The sequence below is a fragment of the Carassius auratus genome, unplaced genomic scaffold (genome assembly GCF_003368295.1).
Source record: "Carassius auratus strain Wakin unplaced genomic scaffold, ASM336829v1 scaf_tig00214575, whole genome shotgun sequence".
In the NCBI taxonomy this organism is placed as follows: domain Eukaryota; kingdom Metazoa; phylum Chordata; class Actinopteri; order Cypriniformes; family Cyprinidae; genus Carassius; species Carassius auratus.
Genome location: NW_020527719.1, coordinates 388,074 through 405,319, shown reverse-complemented (window position 1 = coordinate 405,319; position 17,246 = coordinate 388,074). Strand labels below are relative to the sequence as shown.

The 17,246-nt window shown below is 34.4% G+C and overlaps 1 protein-coding gene across 1 annotated transcript in view; it reads right to left on the bottom strand.

The window, feature by feature from the left end:
- LOC113092383 (protocadherin-15) overlaps nt 1-17,246 on the bottom strand; it is a 157,307-nt gene that overhangs the window by 63,064 nt on the left and 76,997 nt on the right. The window contains exons 14-19 of the mRNA XM_026257974.1: nt 11,493-11,642; nt 8,766-8,959; nt 8,546-8,678; nt 7,272-7,351; nt 3,504-3,597; nt 1,257-1,385 (exon numbers count right to left, since the gene is read on the bottom strand). Of these exons, the coding sequence (XP_026113759.1) occupies nt 1,257-1,385; nt 3,504-3,597; nt 7,272-7,351; nt 8,546-8,678; nt 8,766-8,959; nt 11,493-11,642 (780 nt within the window). The remainder of the gene's footprint in view (nt 1-1,256; nt 1,386-3,503; nt 3,598-7,271; nt 7,352-8,545; nt 8,679-8,765; nt 8,960-11,492; nt 11,643-17,246) is intronic.

Sequence of the window (17,246 nt, the reverse complement as noted above, 5' to 3'; positions counted from 1 at the left end):
TAAAAAGAAAGCTGATGCAAAGTGAGAGAGCAGCTCAGAGTGAGAGATCCAACTTTAGCAACATGCAAAAAAACTAATTTTTAGCTGTTTATTAGTTACTTCAGAAAAACAATATGATGCCACATGAGGACAGCACGCACTGACTCATTTCAATGGGAATAATGTTTTATTTATACTAAACTCATGACTCTGTGATTGAATTTACATTTTACTTGTTTTCTTTTTTTTTAATATTCATTCATTCATTCAATCAATCAATACAAATAAACAAATGAAAAATTAAATGAAATACAAAATAAAATAAAAATGGCAAATGGTATATTATATTTGCAGCTTTAGAACCAGCCTAACTAAAACAAAAAATAACCTAAATTGGAAAGACAGTAAAATAGATTTTTTTAATGTTTGGTTTTAAGACACTAAAAAGCAATAACACCGTGCTGTGCTGAAGTTTTTTTCAATATTTTAATGATATCATTTTGAAATTTACTTTTGCAGCCCTGAAACACTAAAGCTTAAACATAAATAAATAAATAAACCAATGAATGAATGAATGACTGAAAACAAAAACTAAAGTGTAAAGAGAGATTGACATTAAAATAAACAAAAATCTAAATGAAAAAGCATTTACACAACTATTAATTATGTCTAGATGAAGGTTTTTGCAGATTGTTTGTGCATTTAAACCTACAAAAAACATGTGATGAAAAATTAAAAAAGACGATGAAAAAACAAAGGGAACAGTTCATAGAGAAAGATCCAACTTTTATTTTATGTGTTACTTCAGGAAAACAATATGATGCCACATGAGATCACCCGCACTAAAAGATTTCAGTCGCAGTTTTATTGATGCACAAAGGCACTGTCACATCATCTTATGCCTGTCAATCACATCGGCACCGAACTCAGTGATCAAGACATCACAGAGAAACAAATGAGCGATAAAGAGACGCATGATGACAACACGGCATTGTGAATGAAAGCCTGACACATCTTTCATTGATTATCTTTCTAACCAACCAAAGCATGATTAATCAAACACGCTAATTAAAAATCCAACCACTTGGCAGGGCGGAACAGCAGCAGTCATCAGGGACTGACTGTAAGGTGACTAATGACTCTAATTTACCATGACTTAATTAGAGAATGATACAAAGTGATGTCTGAAGATCTGTGTGGCATGACGGTTGAGACCCTCAGAAGACAGCAAATTCACCAAAACAAAAATACATCATATGGTTTGTCATGGAACTTACCCTGACTCGACCCACGAACGCATTGGCCTCTTCCTCCCTCACGGTTAGGTTTCTGAGTAGAGTGAGGTCGAAGCTGGGGTCGTTGTCATTAACATCCGTGATGACAATGCTGACAGTAGCCGTGGAAATCTACAAATAAGGACAGAGTAATTAAATATCATCAGGAAAGAATTAAATAAGTAAGAATGACAAGTTCAGGATCAACATTCTTGCTGGTCCTGAAACAAAATGATTTTACTATCTTAGAAATGATTTTTGAGGTTGGTAATGGTAATAAATCTTTTGTAAGAATGTAATTGAATGGCAACTAAGAATGATTACAATTATGGCAATGTAAAAAAAAGGAAAAAAAAAAGGAAAAACTCAAATTTACAATAAAATTAATTCAAAATCATTTTAGCTAATTATTATTATTATTATTATTATTATTATTATTATTATTATTATTATTATTATTTATTTCTGTTTGTCAGATGGCATATTGTAAAGCTTAACAACCCATCTGACTAAAAACTAATAAAAAAAAACTAAAATTGGTAATAAAATAGAAATAAAAATAAAATAAAACTAGCTAATTTATTTATTGTATATATATATATATATATATATATATATATATATATATATATATATATATATATATATATATATATATATATATTATTTTTATATTTTAAAATACACATTAATGTTTAGATTAATGTTCAAGGCACTACAAAGCACTAGACTGTGCTGAGAAATAAAATGGCATTAAATATTTTTAATGATACTAGTTCCAGCATTTATTTATGCAGCCCTAAAACACTTAAACCTAATTTATTTATATATAAATAATAATAATAATAATAATAATAATAATAATAATAATAATAATGGAAAGAGAAATATAAATACTAAATTAAAAATAAAAGCATTTATGCTTAAACATACATCTGAAAAATTTGGTTATGAATTGTTTTTTAGTGCCTATATACATACAAAAAGCCCAGTCCTGACAGTTCTACTGAACCCTGGAGTTTAGTGTGCTCTTGCTGTCAAACCCTGAACCTTTCACAGCATTCTCTCTGACAATCACCATGCTGCTGTCTCTTGCCTTTTTAAATATTGAAAATGACTTCCCTGGAAAAAAATTTTTTTAATAAATAAATAGTGTCACCATTTAGTTTCTGACTCTATTCCAGAAACACATTTGCAGAGATGTAATTAAATCATAAGCAATTGAGTTCCTGGGGCTTAAAAGTTTAATAGCACACAGTTATGAATATAAATTCAACTGATCAGTCAAGAATCACATGTAGAGTTTAAATCCCAGTGGGATGTGCATGAAAAATTAATTCACAAAAAAAAAAAAAAAAAATGTGGTCATAGATGGAGTTGTTGTTTGGCAAAAACATGTTCAGGTGCACTATAATCCCCCCCCCCCTACAATTCTGTCAAGAGGCATCAACACCATCAAACACCATCAAACACACACACACAGACTGAAGGACAAGTGCAATACGAATGTGCTGAACACCACTGAAGCCTGTTTTGATCTCAAGAATGTGAGCTGCACTGAATATTTCATTAGATATCATTATAATGCTTTAAGAGGTGGAGGTCAGGTAAATTACATTGATTAATTAACCACTTTGCACTTTCTATGTCCATGATCTGAAATGTAAATGATTTAATGGACTTGTTTGACCAGATGAAAGTCATTTTGCCCAGTCATGTTGCGCAGGGAAAGATGAAGGCACGTCCTTCTGACTCAAAACGCTTTTAATGTGCCTGTCTTCCTTGAAAACTCCCTCTTCATCGGCTCTACATATATCAGCCCGTGTTTGATAAATGAGCTTCATGCAGTCATTTAGCACTCCGGCGTTTCTCTGTTTGCTCAAGTTCTCTCATTAGAGAAGCTAAGCCGATAATACAAGTAAATGTTCTTTTAAAAAGGTGAATGTGTTTAAACAAGATGTGCACTGAGTCTCATTACAGAACATCCTTGAAAAGTTTTTGACAGTAATGACTATGCAAAAAAAAATAAAAAAAATAATAATTAATGAATAACAAATTTTATAGAAATATGGAGTTTTTTGGTTTATGGGTACTTTTGTGAAAATATGCATTTAAAGCAACACGAGAATGTGGCATGACACATATTATATGAAAGATATGAAAAGAGGTTATGAAGAGATCAGACGTTTGAATCAGAGCAGCTGTCAGTCAGTGTAAAAGTGCTGATTTTGGGGATGGGTGCAGTCTCACCCCTCCTGGGTGGCCGTCAGATGCCGTGACGATGAGGCGATACTGGTCAATGGTCTCTCTGTCCAGAGGTTTGGCCAGCAGCAGAAGACCTATACTGAACAGACACATAACATTTTCTTTTGTTTTTCTATTTAAATATACAGTATATATTTAGCTGCACAATCTCAGAAACCAACTACTGCCTTGATCAATATTAGCAAAGAACATCATTGTACATAATATTACTGTATTGCTTTTCTTCATTATGCCTTGAAAAAAGTAGATTTTTATGCTATAGTATTTTTTTTATCTTGATTGTATTCATTCATAATATTTTTTTGTGATTTTGTTCATTACTAACACCTTAATACAGTTTTTATAGGTTCGTGTTATTGTCATTATTTTGAATAATTATTTGGCAATGCTGTATGTAAACATAATATTGTAATATTGTCAATAAATTACTTTAAATGGAACTGATATTTATACACACACACACGCACACACACACACACACACACATATATATATATATATATATATATATATATATATATATATATATATATATATATATATATATATATATATATATATATATATATACATATGGTGATTCAAGATGTGTCACATCAATGATGGCAAACATCATTAGGTCTCATAACCTAATCATATGTACCAAATTATGCAAATATTCAAATAGCACAAATGAGATTTGGGAGAAAAAAAGTGCCAATCTATTGAAAAATAAAAATCTATTGCAGCTACTCAAAAGTAATGAATCAAACAGGCTATTCCTATCACATTTTTAACATGCTTTTAGTCATTTTTGTTTTATTTTTTTTTAATCTTGACAGCTCCTCCAATTTAATTACATAGAAAAACAATCAACATAAACAACATTTTTAGAATAACATGAGTGTGAGTAAATTATGACAGAGTTTCACACGTACGTTCAACATGTACTCAGAACACAGAATGACCTGTAAAATCAGAAACTGTGCCTTGGAAATTGTATTCAGGATTACATTTTTGGGTGTGTTTGTGTCGAGACCATAATTTACACAATTCCTTTGTTGAATCAGCTGCTAAAACAATCAATGTAGATAGTAAATAAACATTGATCTCTACATGTGCAATTCAACAACCAATATCTGTGATCATCCACGCTGAACCGGCCATTATCATTTGTAGACCAATAGGATTTCTGTGAATCACCAGGCTCATCCTACAGTGAGCTCACACGTGTGTGTGTGTGTGGGGGGGGGGGGGAGTGGTGGATGAGGATGGACAGACAAGATCCTGTTAACATTACAGTCACACACAGCAGAAGAAGCAGGCTGCTGTGCTGCTTGCTCATGTGTGTGTGTGTGTGTGTGTGTGTAGAATTATATTCCTCCTCAGTTGACCTCTACAAAAGCGATATTGAACGTGTCCTCTGAAGCCTGCGAAACAGCCGTATAAAACACTTCAGTAACTGGGATTCTCTTTTCTTTCGGCCTCACAAACCTTCTGCCAGCCACACAGCATTCAAGGCAAAGTCTTTAAATTTTAACATCCCTTTTTAATGACTCTTCAACTGTCTTTGCTGTTTCTTCAACAGAAAAAAAATCCTTTGTAAGACAAATCAGTGTAAGATGGTTTTATTTCAGCGGTCACCTCACAAAACCTCTCCACATTTTTACTAGTGACATTACTGATAATATTAATCAAGAGAAGAGAAGAGAAGAGAAGAGAAGAGAAGAGAAGAGAAGAGAAGAGAAGAGAAGAGAAGAGAAGAGAAGAGAAGAGAAGAGAAGAGAAGAGAAGAGAAGAGAAGAGAAGAGAAGAGAAGAGATGTAGTCAGTAAGAAAGCCATATCACATGAGATTTGAAGATAGCTGATAGAATTAGAAGAGACAAGTTGAGATGAGATGAGATGAAGGAAAATGAGGCAAGGTAAAATAAATAGAGGAGATAAGGTGGAAAGAGAAGAGACTCAATTAAACTAGATGAGAAAGATGATTATTGACACAAAGAAACAATTAAAGGTGAGATGAGATGAGACATGATATGATGAGATGTGATGAGGCAAGATGAGATGAGACAAGATACAAAGATAAGGAGATGTGATGAGATCAGATGAGATGAGAGGAGATATGAAGATGAGATGAGACAATATAAGATGAGATGTGATGAGGCAAGATGAGATGAGAGGAGATATGAAGATGAGATGAGACAAGATAAGATAAGATGTGATGAGGCAACATGAGATAAGACAAGATATAAAGATGAGAAGATGAGATGAAACGGAAAAAATAAACACTTAAGGAGGCTCATTCAGCGGTCTCCGTGCCAGAAAACAGTCAACAAAGTAAAATGATCTCAAACATATGACAAACTCTCTTCATTTTATCAAATGATCATAATCAAATCTATTCATTTTATAATCCTGCTACTAACATTTTATTCAGACTAAAACCCCATTAATTCAAGTGAGGAAGCATTGTGTGTGTGTGTGTGGCTTTTGCACATCCTGTCATGCCGGTGACTACGTGCATCCAATAGATGCATTTTGCAGCATTATGGTTAATGATTAATCAATTAACTGATTTTTTATTTAAACGATAATCGATCATGCAAATAATCGATATTTTTCAGCCCTAGATGAGATGAAATATGAAACGAGGCAAGATAAGATGAGATGTATGCGCTGACACCCTCTTGGTTAGTGCACCATCATATAGTTCAACTGTGTTCGGGGCCCGAGTTCGATTCCCATTTTAAAGTTCATCACTCCCCACCTCCACCCAATGCATTCCCTCCTGCTCTCTACTGTCCTGTCCAGTAAAAAAGGCATACATCACCCCAAAAAAGATGAGATGAGACAAGATGAGATGAGCTACGAAGATGAGATGAGATGAGACGAGATGACAAGGCAATTTAAAAAGACAAGAAGAGGAAACCAAATGAGAACTAACACAATAAAAACTCTTTAAAAACTCAAGAGAAGTGACACAACATATGAAATATGACATGTAGCGAGAAGAGGAGGAGAAGAGAAGAGAAGAGAAGAGAAGAGAAGAGAAGAGAAGAGAAGAGAAGAGAAGAGAAGAGAAGAGAAGAGAAGAGAGAAGAGAAGAGAAGAGAAGAGAAGAGAATACCAGATGAAGTGATAATGATGCAGTGATACGAGATGTGAAGAGAACCGACGAGATGAGACATAATGAGAAGATAAATGATAAGAAAGACATGGAAAGAAAAGATTAGACCAGACCCGATGAAATTAGACTAGGCAAGGCACAGCAGACCATGATGAGATGGAGCATGCAGAGAACAGACTAGATGAGGTGAGACAAAAAAGAAAATACAAAAAAACTAAAGAACAGATTAAGTGAAAATAGAAAAATGAGAAAAAAATTACCAGAGATGTATATAACACTAGCTCTCTGCTCTGATAACTCTCTTTTTTTTACTACAGACAACAGTCATAAGTCACTAATAAACCAACTGCATGTTATCATAAAACAAAGCCTTTCAAATTCTCACACATTATTACCCAGAAACAATCACACTCTAAGCTTGTTTATGCATTTGTCTTGTCTTCAATCCTCCAATGAGGGATTCTCATGCAGAGAGATGCACAGATGTACATACTGTATAGACCATATGCCATATATGTACTACACATTTCTGTCCCTAAAATGATAATGTTGCTATTCAAGATGTGCAAACAAATAGAATTCTGAATTGCAATACAAGATCTGTTCATTCTTAACAGAGGAATTTTATTTATTAATGAAAACTTACGTTTGTGAAAGGTTGAAGACCTGCTGCGGGTCACCGCTCCGTATCTGGTAGACGATGGGATCCAGCTCTCGGTCTGTAGCCTGTGAAAATACATCATTTCACACTCAGTTTACACTAGTAGTTCAGACAAGTACCAGCTGGTGAAACAAAATCAATGTAACATGAAATCAATTGCAGCATAACAATACACTTAAATGAAAAGGCCAAATCTGTTTGAAGGACATGATGAACAACTGTAGAATCAGTGACATTTTATAACACATCTAAATGTATAACCCTACGCTTTTTTCCAGGATACCTGCTGATATTGATTATGCTGTTTTCTGAGTTTGACAGCTCAATTTGTCAGTGCAGTTGAGTTGTAAAATCATAAAATATTTTCGAATAAATGTATAATTATAAAAATAATTTCATATTATCTTATTAAAAAAGAAATGACTATTTACATGTGGCCATGTTCAGAACGGCTATCTACACACTCCACTTCAGCAGTATCTTTATGTGCATTCAGTACTATGCTAATTTTTTTTTGCATTCACAGAATACCCAGATGACCTACCACATTTATCAAAATGTGCAGTATACAAAAGGGCATACTGCGTGGGATACTGTATCCCACAATGCAATGCATTCAACCTGACCTTCTATTTCCAGTGTATCTGCCAACATCTTTTTTTTTTGTAATTTGATCAGACTTCAAAGGCTTAAGACCAGGCTTCCAACACATATTGACCCATGAATTTTTCAAGACTTTTTCAGTCATTCATGATTACTGGATAAGAATTGTATTCAAACCATTTAATAGATTGCACGCACAAATAAAAATTAAAAGTCAATTTAGAAAAATAATAATGATTTAAAAATGAAGAAAGCATGACTAAAATATTAAAATAGATTATATAAAATATTATTGTTATTAAATAAATTGTTATATTATATTATATTATATTATATTATATTATATTATATTATATTATATTATATTATATTATATTATATTATATTATATTATTTTATATTATATTATATTTATTATTATTATTATTATTTTATTATTATTACCATTATATTACTTAAATAATTATTATTAAATGTATAATTAAATTAGACATTTCCATTTCCAGAACTGACAATTTTAAAATTTCCAGATATTTTTATGTTTTGCATGACCATGTTGAAATACTGTTTAAAAAGTTGGAAGTTTAGAGTATGCTGTATTGTATTCAGTAAACTGTAGGTTAATATTCCATTCCAAGTGAAATCTGTGTGTGTACCTGCAGATTCAGCAGTATGGCTCCTATCCTCATGGCCTCGCTGATCTCCAGGTTGTAGGTCTGTAGGGGGAATCGTGGTGGACTCTGATTGTTGGGTGGCAGAACCTCTATGTAGACTGTAGTTATGGAGCTCCTATACACAGAGTGATAAAGAAAATAAAAGACCAAAGACAAAAGCAAAGACTCAGAGATGTAACTGATGTAATGAAGTCACACTGACCTCCTCTCTGTGTCAGGAGCGTTGTCTGACGCTCTGACGGTCAGCGTGTAGGAACGGCCGACAGTCAGTCTGACCCCTGGTGCTAAGGTGATTCGTCCTGTGCGGTTGTTGATGATGAAATCACCTTGATCTCCAGCCAGGATGGCGTATGTGATGAGGCCGTTTAAACCAGCGTCAGCGTCCTGAGCCGTCAACTGACAGAACAAACAGAGCCAGTATTATTTGATGCCACATTCATTTGTTTCATACTGATCTTCATTACTCTTCCAAAAAGTGCTATGGTAATTTACTCGGAATTAAATATATATAGAGGTTTTTAATCTTTTTGTTAACTTGAGAGAGAATGCACACACAAACAGCAGTTTCAAATCAACAAATACAAATAATGAATTAAAAAATAAATATTAATATAAAATATATTAAATAAACTTTATTTAATAAAATATATTAAAATATCAACATTATATATGCATAAATATATATTTATATAATTGTATTAGTCTGTTTTGACTCACAATTTGATCAGAATTAAATTAAGATTAGGGATCTCATTCAAATGAGATCTACTGTACACTTTATTGAATAACATTGTACTTCTATAATGCATGGCTTAAAAACCATATGGTGGCACCATGGTACCATACTTTTTCATAATATTTAAATGCCTTTTTCTCCCAATATTTACAGATGAGGTCTCAGTTCTACTCGCTGAACTTTTACTTTCTTTAAACTCAACACTCATTACTTTAAATCAGCCATAAGAGAAAATCCATCCATCCATCCTTATTAAAATGCAGATTAGACCCTCTGCATTAATGAGGTGTAAAAGCAGCATAATATGATTATTCAGGATAAATTCTCAAACACAAAGATACAGATCAAAGACTAAACACTTCTGATTAGGTTCAAATGCGCGCGTTTAGATGTAAACACTTAACTTCGAACGTTATCGTCTTTAAAAGCACCGGGGCAATAAATACACCCTAAGGGTAATTAATTCAAAGTCCTGCTAATAAGAAAGCGCCACCTCCATCCACGGCTCTCATTATTGAGAAAACTCTCTAGAAGCACTGATCCGTACCGCCGTGCCTTTAGCTGCTTGGAGTGCTGAGGTAAGGAAAAATAATTCTCAACCACACACACTCACTCGAGGGCAGCAAATATGGCTTATAAAACACATCCAAGTGGCCCGGCTGACCTAGCTGTGACCTGTGACCTCATTCCAGCAGGATCAGAGCAGCTTGTTATTTCAAGAGAAACTACAGGCCTTTATGTGACTGATTTTCCGTTGAATCGTGACCCAGCCGTGACAGAATGAGACAAACACAGGCAGAGCAGAACATGAGCAGAGTGCCAAAATAAAGCTGAGAGAATCGTTACTGAGAGAGAGTGAATATGCCATAGCCTGAGGGACAGAAAAGCACACATTATGTTCACTTTATATCATTTTGTCCCACTTTTTGTCAGCCCACCATGTCTACACAAGCCACTTTCACAATGCAAATGAAAATAGCATGCCATTTGCCTTCTGAGAGCTTAATGCTAGTCTATACAAACAGTTTGGTTATTTACAGGAGTGTCAACTGTGTTTTATGACCGAATACACAATCTTAGAATTGCAGAATAAGCTGCATTATGTTTATAGATCAAACTAATAAAGTTGTTGAACTGATCTTCAATGTACTGATGTACCTAGATGTATTTGTCATTCACAAAATGTTGCAAATGGAAGAGACAGAATGAGAGCGACAGATGGACAGGTCACCCGAACAAATCAGTGTTGGGAAAGCTACTTTGAAACTGAATAATTTAAAGCAATTTAATTATAGAAAAGCTACTTACTTAAAAAAGCTTGGCTGAAGCTAAAAACATAGTTAGCTACATAACAAGCTGAAAAGCTAAATAAAGTCAAACTATTAACTGGGGAATACTATATTCACTGATGTATACCTTCAACTTACACTAATATACAACTGATAAAACTAAAATTAAAAAAGACAATTATGTGGAAAGATACTGATGGAGAGCAGCACTTAAATCATGAAATATTTCACAATAAAAATATGCAAAGACCGAATTAATCTTTTTCCCCATGCTACTTTTTTGTTGTTGTCGAAAAAGTAGTTTGTTACTGGAAATGCTGCATTGTTGAAAGCACTGGGACAGCTGAAACATGCAGTTAAATTAGACACTTTCGACCATTTTAGAAGCAAGCTATTTCTCAACATTGGAACAAAACAACTGAAAAGTAAACGTAACAATATATACAAATTATTCACAAGACACCCTGGGGAGCAAAATGATATTTAGGCATTTGAATGGAGTTCAGTAAGTCTGGTTAAAGATGTAAACAGATCACAGTATGACTCACTGCAGTTCATTAGCTGCGGTTCATATGATCTGGTTCCTCTTTAAAAAGTTGCTTTATTGCCTGCTCTCTTTGTGTTCATTTAGCTGAATGACTGTTTGCTTCACTTTTCAATGCATTTTTCACATATTTCATCAGAATTATTATTCTTTTTTAAATATCCCACAAGCTGTTGAGTCACATTCAGTAATTTGACTAGAATCTTCAGTTATTAATGAAACAAACATAGTGCCGAGTTCATTTCACACTCCAAATCACATTTAGAGTTCTCAACAAACACTCCGCTATGAATAAATGATTCATAAAAGGCTCTTGGTGAGTAAAGTGAGTGTTTCTGAGCTTTAGTGCTGTGTCCTCACCTGCAGGACGGTCTGTCCGGGCAGCATGTTAGTGAAGATCTCCACACTGTAGGACACCTGACTGAAAGTGGGTGTGTTGTCATTCGCATCGATGACCAGGATGTCCACCGTCACCGGTCTGCTCTGCTGAACGCCATCAGATGCCACCAGCTTTGGGGGGGGGGGGGGATAATAAATAAAGAATTTCAAAATCTATCTATCTATCTATCTATCTATCTATCTATCTATCTATCTATCTATCTATCTATCTGCACTACCAAATTGATTAAATCACATGTAAAAATGTAAATATACTTATATATATATATATATATATATATATTATTTTTTTTTTTTTGTATGTGATTAACTGACAGCATTAATATATACAAAACTAAATCTATATATAACAACTTATAAATTATTAAAATGTGTGTTTGTGTGTATATATAACTACTATGAAATTTTTGTTTTCAATATAAAATATTACATAATTAATATAATTACATTAAGTATAATTTTACTTTATACAGTAACTTCAGGATTTATTCGTATATTTTTTTTGCAGTTTTACTGGAAATCTAGATTTTTGTTTCTTCGTATTAATTTAGAATAGTTCTGCTGTTTTGATTTGATTCGATCTGCATCTGACGTATAGCACAGCATGTGGGCACTTCATACAACAAATTCTCAGTATTATAGGACAGCTTACAAATGTTATCGGCTAAAACTGCCACAGCAAACATTTGTCCAGAGTCTCCCACTGCACTCCTTTCAAAGGCACTCAAAGTGCTGAGCTAGCAGCTGTAGGTTACTCTGTTGTTCCTCGCTTGCATTTCCATGAGCTTTTCCCCCAGAGAATCATGGCAGTAAATGTGGATCAAAGCCCAGCGGTTTCTCAGTTTGAGCAGGAGAGGAGAGCTTTGCATACGTAAACACTGCATTGGAGAACAGCTCCAGGCCAGTGGGATCTCAAGAGTGGTTTGGTCTATATCCAAGTGGACTTTCATTAGCCCTAGGCAGGCTGAACGCTCGAGTGTGCCGTTATTAGACACTCGCTGTTACTGACCACTTGCTGGGTTTGACCTTAAGGAGTGTTTGGAAGCTGATTCTTGGAGATCTTTCAGCTGCTTGGTGTCTCCTATAGTATAGCTGAAATATGCATTTTCAGTTCAGGCAGAGGGAGGACTTTTATTTTGGATTAGCAAAATTATGAAATTAATTTTTAAATACAAATTAAACTGAAAAATAATTCTTATGCCATCTATTTCCACTGATATGATCAATAAAAACACACTATAACGGAATGTTTAAACAAGGTTTAAATAATAATAAAGACAAAAAAAGGATGTTGATGATGTTGATAATATAGTAATAATAACAACGACAACAAAAACATCATCATCATTATCATCACTATCATCAACTACAACATTTTTTATTATTATTTATTAAATGGCTTCTGTGGTGAATCCATGCATTCTTGTAAGAAAAATATACATATTTCAAACGTAATAAACAATTTATTTTTCTTTTTTTTTTTGACGGATGACGTAAGACGTTGGTGTTGCATGATTAGTGACGAATGTGGAGAAAAAAAAAATAATAATAAAAAAACCACCGATCATGAATTAGACGTAAAAACTGAGAATTTGCAAATAAAATTGTCGGAGGATTTCAATATAAGCCAAGAAGATTTCCTTTGCTAAAGTAAAGAAACTTGACTTCCTTTGCTCCTATAAACAAACAAATACGTGCTGTTATATCCGCTGGAACGGTTTCTGCATTTGACAGATAACGGAAGTAAGAGCAAAGTCTTTATTATGTTTGAAACATGGATATTTTTCTATTTTTCACTTATCATTTTTGGGTTAACCATCCCCTTGACATGTCTATATTGTTATTATTAATTTATTTCAGTTAGTTTTAGCTATTTTAGTACATAAAGTTAAATGAAAATGACAAATGCTGCCTTCTCAACTAGCCAAAGTATTTTTATTGTTATTAATTTCATTATTATTATATTTTTTATGATTTTAGTTTTAGTTAACTGTTGTAACCCTGGTATGTTCAGCTCTACTGTCCCACAATGCCTTTGAAAACGATGTGAGAGTATTTCAGACTACTAGTCTCAAAGCTGCACATATTCAATCAAACACAGTCAAAAGGCATATTAAGGTACAGCAATAAAAAGAGAAATTGAAGAGACAGAACAAAGTGCAAGTCCAAGACAGCATGAAAGAGTGTCATCGGATCTCATAGTGATCAAAAACTTCACTTTTTACCTTACAATAACTTCCACCACAAAACACATCTCAGCATCTGCCTGAGAAAATTGCAGCCCTGTTTCTGTCATTTAAAGAGCATTTTTATCCAGTTTCCCCTCCGTGTGCCTGGCCGTAATGGATTTTGAATAGGCAATGAAAGTACCAAATTGAATAAACAAAAAAGCAAGGCTAAAAAACATGTGCTCAGAAAAACCCACATATTAGAAACTCCCAAAGGAAGTAGCTCAGGAGACTTCAAGGAAGTCTAGCTTGTGTTTCATTTAAGATCTCTTCTGAAACTCAAGAGGAGAAACATGTGAGATTACTGACAAGCAGGAGACTTAAGCATCAGTGTCCATTTGCTCTCCATTTAATGTCTTTGTTGTCGAGAAGAAACAACTGAGACATTAAAGAGATCTAAGTTTTGTTTTGTGGTTGCAGCTGGTTGTTCTGAGAGAGATAGGGAGGATCAGAGAATGAGGGGAAAAGGTGTTTTTCAGTTAAAGAGAGGCAGGAGAATTGTGATGGGAATTCAAACTTTGGCCTGTCAGAGGATCAACTGTCCAGCTGAACCCCTGAGACAGGCTGCATGTGAATGATGTGACTGCTCAGAGCCAAAAAGAACACACTGCATGAGCAATTCCCCCTCACTCCAAAACCAGACTCAGTTCAGCCAGAAAGACAATTTTGTCACCTTTTACTTCAGTTTTTTGGAGCTCGAGAGCCCTTGGTCATCATTCAGTTTCATTTTATGGAGGACACCTGCTTGATCATTCTGCTAAACATCTTCTTTTGCATTCCATACTCTTCTTCAGTGGCATCTACAGGTCCATGAAGAACCTTTAATAAGCATGGAATCTTTCCATTACACAGAATGTTCTTTAAATTGGAAAAATGTTCCTTAGATTATAAATTGTTAAAATGTTCTTCACTCTAAGAAGAAATGGCTCTCATTAGAGATGTTCACTGAAAGGGAACAGATAAAAAAAAAAAAAAATCATATTGGTTTTTGACAAAATGAGATGAGTAAATGATAACAGAATTAGACTTTTGGGTGAAATTTAGCATTAAAATCAGACTGCAGGGATGTGGACTTTGATAATGTTGGTCTCCCTCCAGGACTAGTAACTCCACAGCTAATTTCCTGTCATGTTCTTGTTGCAGTCTGTTTGTTCTTTATAAAAGAAAACATATTGAATGTGATTGGGCCTCTGTTTTGTGCTGATAAGCAGACTATTGTTAAGCCTTTCTAAAGGATTAATGCTGATTATCAGATCCTAAATCATCGCAATCTCGCTGTGAGCAGGGGCGTGTCCAAGTGAAGGCAATGTGAATGACCCTCCCAAAATTCTAAAGCATGACTGGCAAAAGCCAGAGGCCTATGTCATAATCCTGCTTTAAATGGCTACACATTTAAGTTTTGAGTTTAGTTAGAGCAAACTCTGGCTTTTCAGGTTCAAGAAGAAATATCAGAGTTGCCAGGTTTTCACAATGAAACCCCATTCCAATTGCTTATTAAAAACTAGCCTAACTAGTTTCGAGGGGGGTCCCTCTGTAAAAATCATGTTCTGGGGCTAAAACACACTTTTATATATATATATATATATATATATACCGGACCGTTTCGGTACAGGGCTTTCGGTACGGTGCACGTGTGTACCGAATGACGGAATGCAATATTTTGTGCGTGGATTATAAGTACATTTTCGTGTTTCCAAACGAACATATTAAGTGGCGGAAGTCTCCGCGTTCAGCGCAAATCCCACCCAGGGGGCCGTTCTTCGTACGTCACTTATAACATCCGAGATCTCAGCTGCGTGGCGTGTCTGTTTTTAATTCGGCTCCCATGCTAACAGGTTAGAGCTTGCAGACTGCCTGAGTGAGACGCGCCGAAAACGCGTGCATGCTAGAAATAGAACCGACACCTATTTTTCACGCGACACGCAAGCGTGTTGGAAGGGTTTCCAGGCAAAATAGAATAGGAAAATATGTTTATATGTCATTTTGTACACAAATACATATTAATTCATGACACTTTGAGGTTTGAAAGTCTATAGGTTGACATAAATTCAGATATAAATGTAATTAAAAAAATAAATTAATAATTATCGATTTTCAAATATTGCACCTGTCAAACTTAGTCTACTTTGCAGTCAATACTGTTGATGGTGTCCTTTATCAGTAGGGTTTATATTTATGCTCAACATGAAGTATAGATATTGATGTCATGAAGACAAGAGCCTGGTCTGTCAACGGTCTACCTGTCACCTACAGCAGCAGGCACGGCACGGTTCTGTTGAAGCAGGCCTACAAGCTGGGATTGGTAATGCTGCACTGTAATCATAGTTATTTATTTATATTTTTCATTATATTTTATTATATGATATTGGTTTGAGACTGAGAGTATTTTATTATGTGGAGAACTTTGCAGCAGTATTTTATTTCTTATTCTTTTTTATTTTATATATATTTTATTGAAAAGTATTTTTTTTTAAGTGTATAGTAATAAACAACTTGCAGTTTAATGTTTGCATTTCTTTCCCTTACTGTACCGAAAATGAACCGAACCGTGAATTTAAAACCGAGGTATGTACCGAACCGTGATTTTTGCGTACCGTTACATCCCTTATATATATATATATATATATACACCATTACCCTGACATAAAATTATTCAATTATTCAGACTTCATCTTGCCTAATGTACTTCATCCCAAACTGAAACGGAAACCCCCAATTGAAAGTCATCTCGACACGTCACTACAGTGAACAATCCATGAAAAAGACACCATCTCTCAGATTAAACAATGATCAAAACACTGTGTTCAAATGCTCCTCCTGTGATCCAGCTGTTTTTTTAACTGCTCCTTGGAGATGAGAGATTCTGGAAAGATCAGAGACACTTGAGCCCAAATCTCAGATCAATAGATCCGATCGATGGACAGAGTCCTGAAGAGACACTTCACATACTGAACAAACAGCATCGTTTCAGTCGCTTTGTTTTGTTCATCACAGCAAACTGTTGTCATGCTGAGACTTGATGTTTGAGACAGAAATATTCATCTTAAAGTAAGAACATTCCCTGTTGTTAATAAATGAGATGCTCCTCATGCCAAGAGGAGTCCCACAGGGCTCTCAGAAGTGTAGTAAATAATCTCAAGAGGACAGAAGACTGAAGACACTGAAGCGACCAGTCATTCATTTTCAATGAGAAAAGAGACACGAGTGACAGGGACTCCAGATAAACGCAGTGTGTATTCCAGAGAGTTCAAATAGTGTCTTTATTTAATAGTTACAACAGATTTTTTTGGCGGCACAAATTTAATGCAGAAATGTTTTTATTATATGAATGATTTTTAATCATTAGAATAATTTTACTAGTGTTTGCTAATCGCATTTTTATACATTTACAGATTGGGAATATTTAAACTTTGACATTTTTGTTGACATATCAAAGTAAAATCTCAATAAAATGCATATATTATACATATTAAAATGCATTTAAACA